At 38.3% G+C, this 14,260-nt stretch overlaps 1 protein-coding gene across 2 annotated transcripts in view; it reads left to right on the top strand.

Moving 5' to 3' along the window:
- The window catches only part of GSAP (gamma-secretase activating protein), a 45,215-nt gene that overhangs the window by 10,303 nt on the left and 20,652 nt on the right, over positions 1 to 14,260 (top strand). The window contains exons 9-18 of one of the 2 annotated variants that reach the window (XM_053942372.1): positions 762 to 866; positions 1,831 to 1,890; positions 2,539 to 2,582; positions 4,177 to 4,262; positions 8,710 to 8,787; positions 10,918 to 10,995; positions 11,458 to 11,550; positions 12,847 to 13,064; positions 13,363 to 13,432; positions 14,070 to 14,152. In XM_053942372.1, coding sequence (XP_053798347.1) covers positions 762 to 866; positions 1,831 to 1,890; positions 2,539 to 2,582; positions 4,177 to 4,262; positions 8,710 to 8,787; positions 10,918 to 10,995; positions 11,458 to 11,550; positions 12,847 to 13,064; positions 13,363 to 13,432; positions 14,070 to 14,152 — 915 coding nt within the window. The remainder of the gene's footprint in view (positions 1 to 761; positions 867 to 1,830; positions 1,891 to 2,538; positions 2,583 to 4,176; positions 4,263 to 8,709; positions 8,788 to 10,917; positions 10,996 to 11,457; positions 11,551 to 12,846; positions 13,065 to 13,362; positions 13,433 to 14,069; positions 14,153 to 14,260) is intronic. The other variant, XM_053942373.1, reaches the window with a different exon arrangement.

Raw genomic sequence — 14,260 nt, 5'->3', positions numbered from 1 at the left:
TATTATTAATGACCACTTGTCTAATATAGTAAATAATTGTGTCATGAAAGCCAATGTTTTGACTTATGGAGGTGAATGTAGGCTTTGAAGGAAAAGTTAAGGACTTGATTTTTTGTCCCTTTACAATCTTTCATGGTTTTCTCAATTTATCATGACCCTTCAAGCAGATGTATTTTATATGCTAGACTACAGTAGTGGAGCAAAGACTTAAGTATAATCAGAAAATAGATTGATCTGATGTCCTTCTGACAAACAGATTTGTTTTGGTTGACATGAAATCTCCCTATATCATGCAAGTGTGCATGTATACAATCCCAACAGTTTTCTGCAGTTCTAGCCTTTTCTCCACTCTGGCCCTCTTGCATGGCTGAGACTTTGGATAGAAATCTCTTTTGGAGCTGACAATCTCCCTTCAGTAGTTAATGCAGCTGATTCTGAACTGACTGTGGTATTTCCCTCCTCTCTGAGGAAGGGTGCCTCTGCTATTCTTTGTTCACTTTGAGCAGTTTAAGTGGTGAATTTCTTGCAAGGAAGATTGAAAGAAAAGATTTGTTAGTAGGTGTACTCTGAAAACTGTGCTTCTGATCTCTTAAAACTGAGCACCCTGCACACAACAAAGGTGGACTTCATGCCTGTTCCTTCCAAGCTCCTTACTATTTGTGTGTGTTCTCTTGCTGCTTTTCTCTTTAAAGCACGGACTGTGCATAATTGTTGCAAAACCTTATTTGATGGCTTCTAATATTTTTATTCTTTCCCTGTAGGTGATTCAAAAGTCAGGTCAGCTTCCAAGAGCCAAAGTTGTAGATGACCTCGTTTGGGCACAGTGGGATATGATGGAGCAAAGACTCTTCTACATTGTTCCAAAGGTGAGCTGAAAGTCATTCTTGCAGTTTTGTTCCTGCCTGTCTAGTGACAGTGAAGTTTTAAGTGTGTGGAGTAGCAAGCAGGGGTTTATTTTCATTAGGATGGTCTTTCTTGTTCTTGCCTCAAATAACCTAAAGCAAAAACCAAACTTGCTGTAGCTGCTGTTGTGCTTAGTACATTACAAGAACACTGGTGGTCTTAGTGCTTTCTATAAAAAAGGTGGGCTTGGTAGTTGTTTTTTTTTTTCTTTAGAAAGGTCTTTTATTCAAAAGTATCCAAATCTATCCAAAACTGCTGTGAATATAATGCCTCGCTTCTAGAGAATTCACATCTAGAAAGTATTTTGTGTGCAGACTTACTGAGTGACCAAATGAGGACAGGTTCTTGGCAAGAAGCTCTGAAACACTCAGGGTTTTTTTTTTTTTTTTTTTTTTGTTTTTTTTTTTTGTTTGTTTTTTTTTTTTTTTGTTTTTTGTTTTTTTTTTGTCTGAGGGATTATTTGCACTTGATGCATTCTCTGTAAATAAAAAAAAAATTTCTTTATTCTTCTTAGAATGTTATGAAATAACAGGAGGTGAACTGTGATGGAGAAATGTATTTATGTTTTTGTTTCTGAGATACCCTTTTTGAACTGACCAAAGTAAGACACAATTTTTTTTTGCCATATAGGTAGATATGGAAACATTTTTTTGACTTTCTAAAATGTGTGAGACGTGTATTGCTGTGCTTAAATGAGAGCCCACGCAATTATATATGATTGGCAGATAATGATCTGGGACAGGAAGGAAGCATGTCATAGTGCTATTGTGAGGGGTTATGTGTGGTTTTTAAATTCTTTTGTCCCCTAACTTCTGCATATCTCTTAGCAAAGCAGATGAGTGTGAAAAATGGTGCTGAGTATCCAGTCACTTCTCAGTCTGTATAATAGCCTTTCTTACTTACAAAACACATCCTTTTTAATTCCAGGAATCAAAGAGTACTTTAAGGTGTGTCCAGTTTTATCCTGAGGAAAATTTTAACTCAATAGTAAGTTATGAGTATTTTATTATAAATTGTTTTTAGTGGGATGTAATTATGTTTTCCAGGTACTGCTACAGAGATCTGTTTGTCTTTTTCATTGTTGAAACTTTTTTGAGGAAAACTGGAGTTTTTTGGGGATTTTTTGCATTATTTTCTTGTCAAGAATATATTCAGTCAGATTCAGATTTTTCCCACAGTAAGGTAACTTTAGTGAAATACTTTAGTGAAATACACTTTTTTGACCTAGAAGGCAGTAAGTGACATATATGACACTATACTGATCTTATACTCAGTTATTGAAAAAGCAGGCTTATCGAAACCATGTGATTTTGTGTCAGTTTTAACTGAGACAGGAACATTTGTTGCAGCCAAAATACAAAAAAAAGAACATAAAAATGACAACATGTGATTGTTACTAGACCTTTGTCCCAGTGGCTGACAATTGCTGCACTGCAGCAATTTATTCTCTCTGTTTTAAGAAGAATCTGTTTTATGGGAGTTTTTGTAGTGACTGTAAGGATTAGACGACGATAAACTTGTTAAAATGTTGACTCTGGTGAAATGTGACTATGACACATTTTACTAGTCTGAAATGCTAAACATAGTATATTGACCTCTGTAAAGAACAGATTTGATTTCTTTTTTGTTTAACAGCTGGAATCACACCTGGATATCGCTGTAAATGACACACAATTAAAGTAAGTTGTTTGTTTTTTTTAATGTTTTGATTTACTTTCCTTTTAATATATGCGGCAACGTTTTGCAAGCCCAAGTAAAATTTGTCCAAACCACAATATCTTTGTTTGCAGTTGCCTACTTGGTACTGGAACATGAGAATAACATGAAAACTGTGTCCAGACCTCCAGTTCTTATTCTCATCAGGGTCAACTGTAAAAAGTAATTTAATCCTTGACTGCTTCTTAGTGCCATTTAAAAAATTATTTGTCTGAAGAGCTAGCTATAGGTTAAACCTTCTGTGTATGCTGAACCTATTTAAATTAATTTGCTTTAACCTTGGGCATGTTGTAATGGTGATGTCAAAATATCTGTCAAGGGAAGCTCTGCATTTTTAATCGATGTTGCAAGTTTTATTGGGCAGTTAAGCAAACCAGTAGCACCTTTTTATGGCCTGTGAAGACACTGCCTGTACTCTGTTTTCCTCCAGCATGCTCATTCCAGCAGCCTGCACTTCCAAAGATGAAGATTTGTCTGATTCTGTGTCTGCCATTTACATGACTGCATCTGAGCTTGTCTCCTGAGGGCTCTGTTTTAACGGAGGGAAAAAACTAGTCAGGATGGTTTAACTCTGACATAATCCTCATCTATCTTTACATTCCAAAAAGGTCCATTTATTTTTGTGAGTAAAAAGGGAGGCCAGAGCTATTAGGGCAGGTATCAGTAGGTGAAGATAGTTTAGTTCCACCCTGCCCCAGCTGGGGTTCTCGGAATGTCTCAGTGCTGTACATAAGGCTCAGCATGGTGCTCCTGCTTGTGCATGTGCAGGTTGTATCCTCTTGCAGTTGGTGCTGAAAAAGCACAGCTCCTGTAAGACCTTCAATGCTGTATTTTACTTTATTGTTTTTCAAAATTACTGCAGAAGACTAAGGGGAAATCCCTACAGGATCAAAATACTTTCTGGAAAAAATACAACCAAACAAAAAGAAACACCAAGAAAAAAAAAAAAAAAAATCCAAAACACACTCAAAAACTAAAGCAGACTAACTACAGTCTTCTGCTGCATATTTTGCAGGGTGAAAATAGGCCTTGTAGATTTAAAGACTTGCAAAACCATTAAAACACAGGCAGCATGAGACTGAAAATGTCATGGTATAACAAGTTCCATGTGAGTGTGATTTTGTGCTTTTGTTTTCAAGTATTTCCACTGAAGGTAGTGTCCCTATTGCACATTAAAATGTAGGTTAATGGACATGGGCTGTAGAGTTAGTCTGCAAAACCTTTGAGTTATTAGGTGTCACAAGTATTTGGATTTCCAGTATATCATAACAACTTGCTTTCACTCCAAAGTATAGGAATGGTTGGACAATGCAGTAAGTGAATGTCAGGTATGTTCAAAATTGGTGGATAACAAAAAAAATGGTATGCAGTCTTGGGGTTCTTGTTTCTAACAGCATTGAACAAATTGATTAAAGTCTAATTTAACTTGCATTACAGAACATTTGATTATAATTTAATTAGTATATTTTGGTTACATAGTGACTTCTGATGATCTTTTTGTTGTGATAAGTCTCTATGGATGAAGTAATTTAATTAGTGATCTTTATTTGCTCATAGACTTGTGAATTTTGGATATGATTACTGTCAAGATCAAGATGTTGCATCTAAATCTTTGAACCTTCAGGTTTTCACAAGTAAAGCAGGTAATGAATAAATAGAAGTATGGTCAAAATTACCTCCACTAGTAATTATCATGCAGTGTAATCCTAATTGATTATTGAATTTCTTCATAAAATATTGAAAAACACATAAAATAACAAAAATTTATAATGTGAGTGTGAGATTTGAATTCCTTTAGAGCATTCTTGGCAGGTAACTGTGAGGAGAGGGAGAAGGCAACTGTGCTTTATTTGTCTTGATAAATTTTTTACCTTCTGAAAGCTGCAGTGAAGTTGAGTTGAAGTAGCCAGGGTTTTATATATCAACACCACCAACAAAACAGTCACCCAGAAACCTTTTGGTAGCCCAGCTTCAAAGAACTGGTACCATGCTCTCCTCTAGTGAAATCTCTCTAAGAACACCTTAGCATTTTTCTGGCAGTTTCAGAATCCAGCCGGTACCAAAATGTGGCTGTGTGTTATATTAAAGCAATCTAATGTTAAAGCTGACCAAAATTATGTTAGAAAGTAAATTCAAGGAAGGTTTTGTCTGCGTTTCTGCTCTAGTATATGTTTGTGTTACAGGGTGGACATACATACACAGAACATGTGCAATGCAGGCTTTAAGAGCTTCATATTGCTGTTAGTATGTGGTGTTTAGAAGGTCCAAGTATGTGATACTAAACATAGTATGTGCTACTCAAGGGTTTAATATATTTATGATTCCTTAAAACTTAAACCTAAAATGTTTCTCAAACCTGTAGGATTTTGGAGTCTTCCTCCATCCTAATCTATGCTATGAGCTTGTTCATCACAGCTGTTTTCAGCTTCTGAATTAGACCATACAGGCAGGTAGAGGTAGATGGTGTCTGTTTAACCTTTGAATGATCAGCAGAGTTGTACAGGGAAGTGTCACAAGAGAGGCTTTACATGTCACTCTCTGAGGCCTGCTGTGCACACAGTGAACTGCTGAGCTGTCTGCCACTTGCACTGAAATGACCATTAGTGCAAATCAAGTGAAATACAGCTTCCTTACATGGATTTTCTTTCTTACTAAGGCAAACTGCATGCTTATAAAGATTAAAGGGAAGGAATTAGAAGTAAGAGAAAGCCAAGTTTCTATCTTTCAAATGTAGATTAGGCTTTTTCTCTGTTAGCAAGACAATTTCTTATATAAACAGCCAGTCCAATAATGGAAAATATTATTGATTTGTATATATGTTTCCTTTTAAAACCTATACTCCTCTGGGGAGGAGTATATTCAGATTGAAGTACCTCCTTGAGTTTAGGATGAAATGCAGTCATCCTCCAACAAGACTTTTGTTTAGTTACTGTAAATAAAATGGTTTTTTCTGTCTGGTGACACAATATTTAAAGTCTGTGTGGAACCTTTCTAAAGCAAAATCAAAAGTAAGTGCTTTTCGTTGCACTTACTGTGAAACAGATAATCTGACAATTGCACTTAAATGAGATTACTGTATATGGCTTTTCCTAGAATATTGTTTAAAACTGAGGATTACCTTACACAACCCATTTCTGATAACTAACAATTTGGAGCAAGTTATTTTGATGCTAAAACCATATCTAGTTGTTGAAGAACACTGTGGGTAATCATACTAAAGGCTCCCTTTTGTGCCTCAGGGGTGATTTGTGAAACTGGACTGCAAGTTCTTTGTGGTGCAGACTATGCCTGCTGTGGGACTGCTAGCACAGCTCTGATATTAATGCCAGCATCCCTGCTTGTACCAGTCAGACATCCCTGGCAAAGTGTAATTGGCAAAACTCTAAACTGCAGTATTCCATGCAATTTCCCATTTAATTAAACTGTTATTGGCTCCTGCCAATATGAACTTTGAATGAAATCACTTCTCCTTTCTTAAACTTCTGCAGCAGAAAAGTAGCTCTGTTCCTTACACTCAGCATAGACAAAATCTCTCCAGATAAAAATCCCCATGTAATTCTTGAATAGCTGAGATCAAGCAGTTCCAGTCTCAGAATTAACTTGGCATGTCCAGAATTCAGTGGTTATTAGATAAACACTGTACTGTTATGTTTTCTCTTAGTGCTTTAGAAATATTTTTCAAATAATTTGCTCAATATTAAAAAAAATGCAGGCAGTAAGAGGCAGTAAGACACTGGATTACCATCAGCTGAATTACCATCCACCTGAAATTTAGGCATCTGGACTATGTTTCTAGAGAGAAATTGGCATCTCCAGAGGATGAGTCAATCTTTATTTCTTTGTTTGCTGAATAGGGGTCTAAGTGAGAGATGTTTAGATGGCTGAAGTGAGGCAAGTCCCTCCTAAGTCAGTACAACTAGACAAAGTGCCCTGGTGCAATGTTGTATTTGAGTTGTGACATTTGGATCCTGTGTTGAGATGCTGTTACAGCCTCGTGTCTTGAATTTTTGCTTGAACAGAAATGAGGAATTTAGTTAAAATTTCCCAGGGAAAACTAAATTTCTGCATATCATAGGTGACTCTTATAGTCTCAGTGGGCTGACTTTGTCGAGTGCCAGAGTTGTAACTGCTATTTCCCGAATAGGAGTAGAATTTTATTTTTAAATGAATCCTTCTTTTCTCGTTCTTCTTTTTTTTTTTTTATCCTTTGTGGTCAAGATCTTTTTTCCCTTTTATTTCCAGAAAGATAAGTGTCCATCCAAGTATATCCTCACATGAGTCTTCCTACCTTGCAGCATTCAGCTACAGCTTTTACTGTTTGCAAATGCTTTTGAAATGAGTAGTGTGGAAGACCTGTCTCTGCATACATGTGTAACAGGCTAATAAACTTTTCCTGCAGCAGCACAACCCAGCTCTAATTTGCAGAGAGCACTGCTAAGGGTAGGAAAGGAGTCTGTGGTGTATTCTTTGTGTCTGGCTGCTCTACTGGGATTGCCAGGACTGTGTCAGATGTTACTTTGCTTGGACACCTGCTGGTGTGAGGCTGCCATGTTTCTGTCTGTATTAACAAAGCACTGTTTGTTATTTCCGGTTGTTTGTAGCTCAGTTTGTTGACACATGGACCAATATTATTGAGTTGAAAGATGCACATCCTATTTATAGTCTCCCATAGCTGCCATTTCTGTGGTCAGCTTGCACATTGCCCACTGACACTTCAGTCTGAACACACTCGCTTGCATGTTGTGCAATTTACATAGCAGTGTACACAGAAGACTCCAGCAGACAAGAAAGAAATTTTCAGTGCTGGAAGGGAGCTGTTGATCATAAAACAGCAATCCAGTGGGTTGCTGGAACTTCTCCAGTCTTCCTCATGAGACCTGATGCTGCTACTTTAAAAATTATGCATGTTCTGAAAGAAGCCAAGTGCTCTGGCAAAATGCCCTGTCTATTGTCTGAATGACTCAAACATCCAAACAAAACTGTATCAAATAATATTCAGTCAGCTAAGAATAAGCAGAAAGAAAAATTACATCTTAAGAAAGCAGTTACCTTCCCCAGAAGGCAGAAGCATGAGCTGTCTCAGCCATATCTGTATCACAGCTATGGTACAGCCTTGTGGTGTGAAATACCGAGGCATTTAATCAAATACAGTAACTGGGTACCTGTGCTTTTTTTGTACTTGTGCTTTTTCCATACTGTACCATTTTTTGCATAACTTGTATACACAGCCTTTATTTTTTACAGAACAGTACCTGTATTAGTATTACATTCTTTTCTTCTTTTAAATGATAAACTTCCAATAAAGGTAAAAGGTGAATGGTCATATTTGTGGACGAGCTTTTCCAGCTGTATTGGGATAATGTGGTTTGGAAGCTATTTTTAGCATGAATGGCAAAGCATCAGAGTAAGGAGATTAAAGTTTTTATAAGAAATGAAAGCAGGGCTACCATCCAGTGGGGTCAAAACAGGATCAGTCTGATCTAGAATTATTCTGGGAGTGGGAAACCTTCCTGTATGCAGTACCCTGGCTGAAATAAACTTGTCCCAAGGACTGACTTCTCTCCTAAAAACGGTAATAGCAATTCTTTGGGCTGGAAAGGGGAGAAGTGGCTGTCACTTCTAGTGTGAGAAAGCTTTGGTAGTGTATTCATGCTGCTGCCAATATGAGATTACTTGAAAAGCAAAGAAATGGTGTTTTATTATGTTGTTGAGCATATATGACAGCTCCTGAACACAAAATATCTGGATTGAGGCAGTCTATGGAGAGAAAGGCTTGATCAGTTTTCTGGCTGCAAGCATGATTTCTCCTGGAAAGGGCTAAAATGTACTTCCCCTAAAAGGAAGAACTGGTCATGACAGGACCCAGGTTTCCATTGTGCCAGATTGCCTCTTCTTTTCTTTCTTGATTTTGTTTCATTAGGTAAATGATGATTAGAGTCCATACTAGATATTCCTGTAATCCTTACCTTTTTTGAGAGATTATTTTTGGCTTCTAATTTGAAACAGTCTTGATTTGGTTTTGTGCAATATAAAGATGTCTAGATATTCAGGTGGACAAGTGAATTTTCTTTCCCTATTTTGTCTTTTTAGGAGGCTTGTGTGTGTGTTGTAGTCTAGTCTCTGATACTCCTCATGAGATCATATACTCCATATATTTTTTACATAAAGGTAAGACTAGCTTGTTAACTTACTGTACTTTATTTTGGAGAATGTCAGTGTGCTGAAAGAGTCAGAGAATGCCTTTCAAAACAAATAACTACCAAAGTCTGCAGACAATAAACTACTGTGGCTAGTGTTTCAAGACAGCAGCTGCCTTTAGCTGCCTTTAGCTTTGGCTTTCCTGCTGTAGGCTTCCTGCCTGATGCTGAGTGAGTAGCTTCAAACCAGTGGCCTTGTAAATGGTTATTAATTTGGTCCCTTATTTCTAGCCAGACTTTCCGGCATGCTGAGCACAGACATCAATGAAATTTGTGGGAGCTTGCAGGTGTGTTGTACTTATGCCATAAGGCATTTGTATGGGAAATAGAGCCAACAGCTCTTAGCTTGAGTGTCTGTTTAGAATTCCAGTTCAATGTGTCATTTTCACAGCAAGAGGTGCAACACCCACTGACTCTAAGAATAGTTGCTGTGTAAGTGGTGCTCTAGCTCTTAAAGTTAAGACCTTTTTTTTTTAAATAATAAAGGACACTTTTTTTATTCCAAACAGAAAGAAGTTCTTATTATCAAGATTTTCTAATTTGATACATGGACAGAGAGGCAAATTATTTCTCAACTGAGAAGCTGCATAGTATGGAGTAACTGTTCAAGTGCACACTATGTCTCTGTTCTACCTTAACTGTTTGCTTTTTTGTGTCAGGATGCTTCTCATATGTCAGAGCTGCACATACACGTTGCTTTGCTGCTGGAATATTGTGGGCTTGAGTGAACTGCCTTTTTGTGTACTTCTTAATGCCTTCAAGAGAAGGCATTAATAAATTGGAAAAAGTCCTTTTTGGGTATGACACACTGAGCATTGCACTGCTGTGAAGGGCTGATTTCCCCAGACGCACCTGACGTGTAGCCAGAGTTGTTGGATTGCTTGGAGCCAGCCATGGCCTTGTACATCCTGATCTGCACTAGGAAGAAACTGAGGATAAATATGGTGACATTGACTAGCTAAGTCTGAAATGGCCTCAGTGGAATGGAGTTGTTTGGTGCAGAGCTGTTTGTGGGTTCATGTAAGATTCATCAGCTGTACAAGAGAATTTTAATAATGGTCCTGCAGTGACCCACAGAAGCAGTGGTATATTGGGTCCATAATTCACATTTTGGAGTCCATAACCCATATTTTGAAGACATTTAAGAAGCTCAGCTTGTTCTGCAGCCTCTGTAATCTTGGCTAGAAGCTTCCCACCCCTGTTAAAACAGTCGCTGCAGCATAAACAGAGAAGTCACGATGTTGCAGTTGAATTCTGCAGTGCTGGTTTTAGCTTGCATGTGCTCATGCTGGCAAGTGACAAAGTGGTGATGGGCAGTATACTGACTCATTGCAAGCTAACTTCAGTCAGTATTTTGTATGAAAAATTATGTCTTTTGACACTTCTTTAGTGTTGCTGGTGGTGATTTTTCTCTTGGTGATCCTGTAAACTGTGGATCTTATATTGAATTTCTATGTATTATTAAGTAGCATCCTGATCATGACACCATTAGTTACTAGAATCTTCAGCTTTTCTCAGAGACAGAGGAATTTGAGGGCATTGTGTCATTCTTACTGAGTGCCAGAAGAGTGGTACAAGTCTAGATTAAAACAACAGCTGTGCTGATGCAAAGCCCATGCAAACGTAGCAGGTCTGAAATTGGCCTTTGTATAAACTGAGCTGAACTAAATTAGAGCAATAAGGCATGCAGATAAACAAAGTGGAAATTCTTCAAAGCAGTTGAAAGATCACTGAAATGTGAAACACAGCTATATAAAGGATTTGTGTTTGGGTTTTTCTGGGGGAAAGGTATTTTTACACAAGCTTGCTCTGGGATGTAGTGCTTCTTTAAACACAAACATAGGCTGTGCGGTGCATGGCTTGTTTTCACACACTAAAGAATTGCATTGTGTAGGTGCCAGTCTACTAAGTGTGCAGGAACTCTGTTTAGGATGGATTAAATCTGTCTGTGCAGACAACCCCATAAAACAAACAGTCTAAAAGATCCCCAGTTGGGTCTATGGGAACTGCAGAAGTTTCTAGCTATAAAGTCGTAGGTGGATGGTAACAAATGGTGTTTATTGTTTGAGGTTTTTAAAGGTTTTTTTTTTTTTTCCCTCAGGTTATAACAAAACTTTTACAGTTTCTCTAGAAAGAACAGAATCTCATCAATTGAAGGAAGTGGCTTTTATGAATCTTGGTAGGTTACTTGTGTTACTTTCCTGTGAGATTGCCATTCTCTGTGTCGTAGGGAGGCAAATGGCTAACTCTTCTCTGGAAGGAAAGGATTTTTTTTTTCCTTGACTTTAGGTAGCAGTGTTGTTTTGCTGCTTTTCTTCTGCTTGTATTTGGCATTTGATATTGTAGTGCCTCACTATTAGTAAGCAGCTTCCTCTGAAATTGCCTCAAAATCTGTGCTGGACACCAGCTGCTGAGTTCTTGAGTATCTCAAGTTTCTTGAATCCTCCCCTGGAAACCCAAATGTACTGCTAGTGTTTCCTGTGTTAATACAACAGCAGCTTTTAATTAACTCCTTTTATATTTCCTAGATATAATCAATTCCTCACAGAGAAGTGGGCCAAGTTGAGAATCATGTGAAAGAGCCTCTTAAAACAAATAAGTGATCAAGTGCTAAATTGACCACTGTTGTTTCTTTAAATAGACTATTATGTGGCTGCTTATTTGCCTGGCCAGTTCCTGCACCTCCTGAACATTCAACATCCTGACATGCTGTGCTATAGTTTATTTCTGACAGGTATAGTAAAACTGCTTAAAGTAATTTAGTTGTTGTGGAAACTTGTTCATATCTCTTTACATGAAAGTTGTATTTCTCACTGTTTCCTTATTGCACAGTGTTCTGACAAAGGAAGGATACTGAAAGAATAAGAATGACATTTTTGCTACTTTCCATTTTAGAAAGAGAAGTTGAACTGGCATTTCATACTTTATGTATTTAATACTTCTTGCTTGTTATGAAATGGAAGAAGACCTTTCACTGAATTTGAAATTCTCTGTCTTGGTTTCATAGTTTCCCTTCCCCCAACTTTGCCCATGGTTCTTGGTTCTCCACTGTTTTCAAATTTCACATGAGATGTAAATTTGATTTTACATTTCCTTCCTCCAATTGAGTTGCTTTAAATGTGTGTGTTTGGAGGGTGTGGGGAAAGGAAATCTGTGTTTCCTTCACCTGATCAGGCTGATGCAATTTAATTTAGAGTCTCATCTGAGATGCATGTTACTTCATTTCCAACAAACACGTCTTTGTGGGAAGTGGTTTATTTTTGGAAGTGGGGTGCCTTTGTTTGAAAACAGAAATCTGTTGTTCTGATTGGGTGAAGGGGACATAAATTGTGGAAACTGGTGCAGGGGCAGCATCACAGGAAGCTAATACCTGTTTTGTATGTGTAATGAAATACTGTCCTGCTAAAAATGAGTGGAAAGCATTACTGCTGGATGGTGGGCCTGATTTCTCTGATGCAAGGGGTCTGAAATAGAGTACCTGTATGGTACCATGGTGATGAACACTGGTACTAGCATAAATAAAATGGTTTTGTTCTGATGCTTCAGTGAATAATCGTAGAGCAGAACCTTCCTGTTCTGGCAATTGAGATTGATGGCAAGAGATCCACCAAGAGAAGTTTGTATCGTGCTTCTGCATATGAGCAGTTCTGACCTGCACAAGCTGTACCAATAGGTGCTAATTCTAGCACCTATTGTGCTAGAATTGTGAACTTGTGCTACTGCTACTGTCCTTGTGCTCTGCTCTGTTCCATCACACGTGCTCCAATTTGCCTTGGAGCAGCACTGTGAGCCTGAAATCTCTACACCTTCTCTGTCAGCAACAGAGAAGGAGAGAACTGAGTAAGGACTGTGCTCCTTAGCTGCTTTCTTTATGGAGCCAGCATCATTCCAACTCCTCTTCAGCATACTATCAGGGCAGGTAGTGCAAGGTAGTTTCTTACTGCTGGGGGCCTAGGAATCTTAAGATTGCCTGGTAGCAGGCAAATTTTATGTTTTTATTCCTTTTTGTTCCCAAACCAATGTTCTTCAGGTGAGGATGCAAGAATTGGCACGTTACAAAACTGTTCCATCCACTCCCCATGGGTGTCAACAGTCCTGGATTGCAATGCAGGAAGTCTGTACGATGTGAGCATCAGTGACAGTGCCTTGCTGAAGTTCTTACAGAAGAGCAAACAAGACTGTGAGAGATTGGCAGCTCTGCATTGTGCCCTGCTCTACTTCCAACACACAGAAGACTTGGAAATGCAGGTAGAAAAAGAACCTCCTCTAATTTTTTTTTTCTAGTGACTGATGTCTTATACAAAGCAGGAGCAGGGCATGAATGGCATCAGCCCAAGAGAGGTCCTGATTCACCTGGCAGTGCCAAGAGGCTCATCAGCTGGGCTGCCCTAAACCCCGTTATCAGTCCAGGCTGTCCTGAAAACATTCGTGTCTCTATCATTACTCCATTCAAAGTGTTAACTACCAAAACCAAATTTTCTATACCCTCTTACAACACTTGATTAAACAGAGAGATGTGACAAGCTCCCTGTTCTCATTCTGACAGATTATTCGGTGGATTTCTGAGAACCTGTCAACATGTCATTCTTTTGACCCCATTCAAGAATTTATCATTGGTAGGTATTTCTTTTCCTGCATTCTGAGTTTTCCTGCATACTCCAGTTGACACTGTAGAGGGGCCATGGCAGTACAAACTGACTCTTATTTCTGAACTTTTTGGTTATGATTTGTGTTAACTAACCTGCGTTTTGTGGCATTAAGAGACAGTATAAGCAGTTTAGAAGATACATAGACATCTAAAAATCAGATTGACAGTAAAACTTTTCAAATGCATTCTTCTGTCTAATGGAACAAATAGATTTATCATTATTTTAGGTCTCTGGAGATTGTTTCCTCAGCTGCATTCTCCTCTAGCTCTTGCCCAAACCACTTTTTTCAAAAGGATTTGGCTTATCATGATACTCTCTTCTAATAGGTAGTTTCTCAGTCTAGCCAGTGCAGAGTCTTTGTACAAAGGACCCCTGCAGTGCTGAGCTGTAGCCAAGCAGCTGACCCGGCCTTGCAGCCATCTGGACTTCTCTTCCTCCTTTTGTGCACAGAATGGGACCAGTTCCATGATGGAGGAAGCTGTTTCAGAGACTGCAGCAGGATTTGTCCCTAAAAAAGTGTCAGATAAGAAACAGTGAAGCCTACTCTTGTTGAATGATAGTTTATACAATCTTGTCCTTATAAATCTTTTCACATTACATTCAGCCTCCCTGTACTGCAGAATGTGTCCAGAAACTCAGAACCTGGATAAACTCCTGCCCTACACATCACTGCATGACTGGATTGGGGTAAGATAACAGCTGGTACTTTAATTAATAGCTAGAGGGTTTGGTTTTTTATCCCTTAGTATAGCCTATAGCTTGTGTGTCTTACCTTTTCATAGATATGCTCCAAAT

The sequence above is a fragment of the Vidua chalybeata genome, chromosome 5, assembly GCF_026979565.1.
Source record: "Vidua chalybeata isolate OUT-0048 chromosome 5, bVidCha1 merged haplotype, whole genome shotgun sequence".
Classification (NCBI taxonomy): Eukaryota; Metazoa; Chordata; class Aves; order Passeriformes; family Viduidae; genus Vidua; species Vidua chalybeata.
The sequence above is the reverse complement of the archived record's forward strand: the minus strand, read 5'-3'. Positions and strand labels throughout refer to the sequence as shown.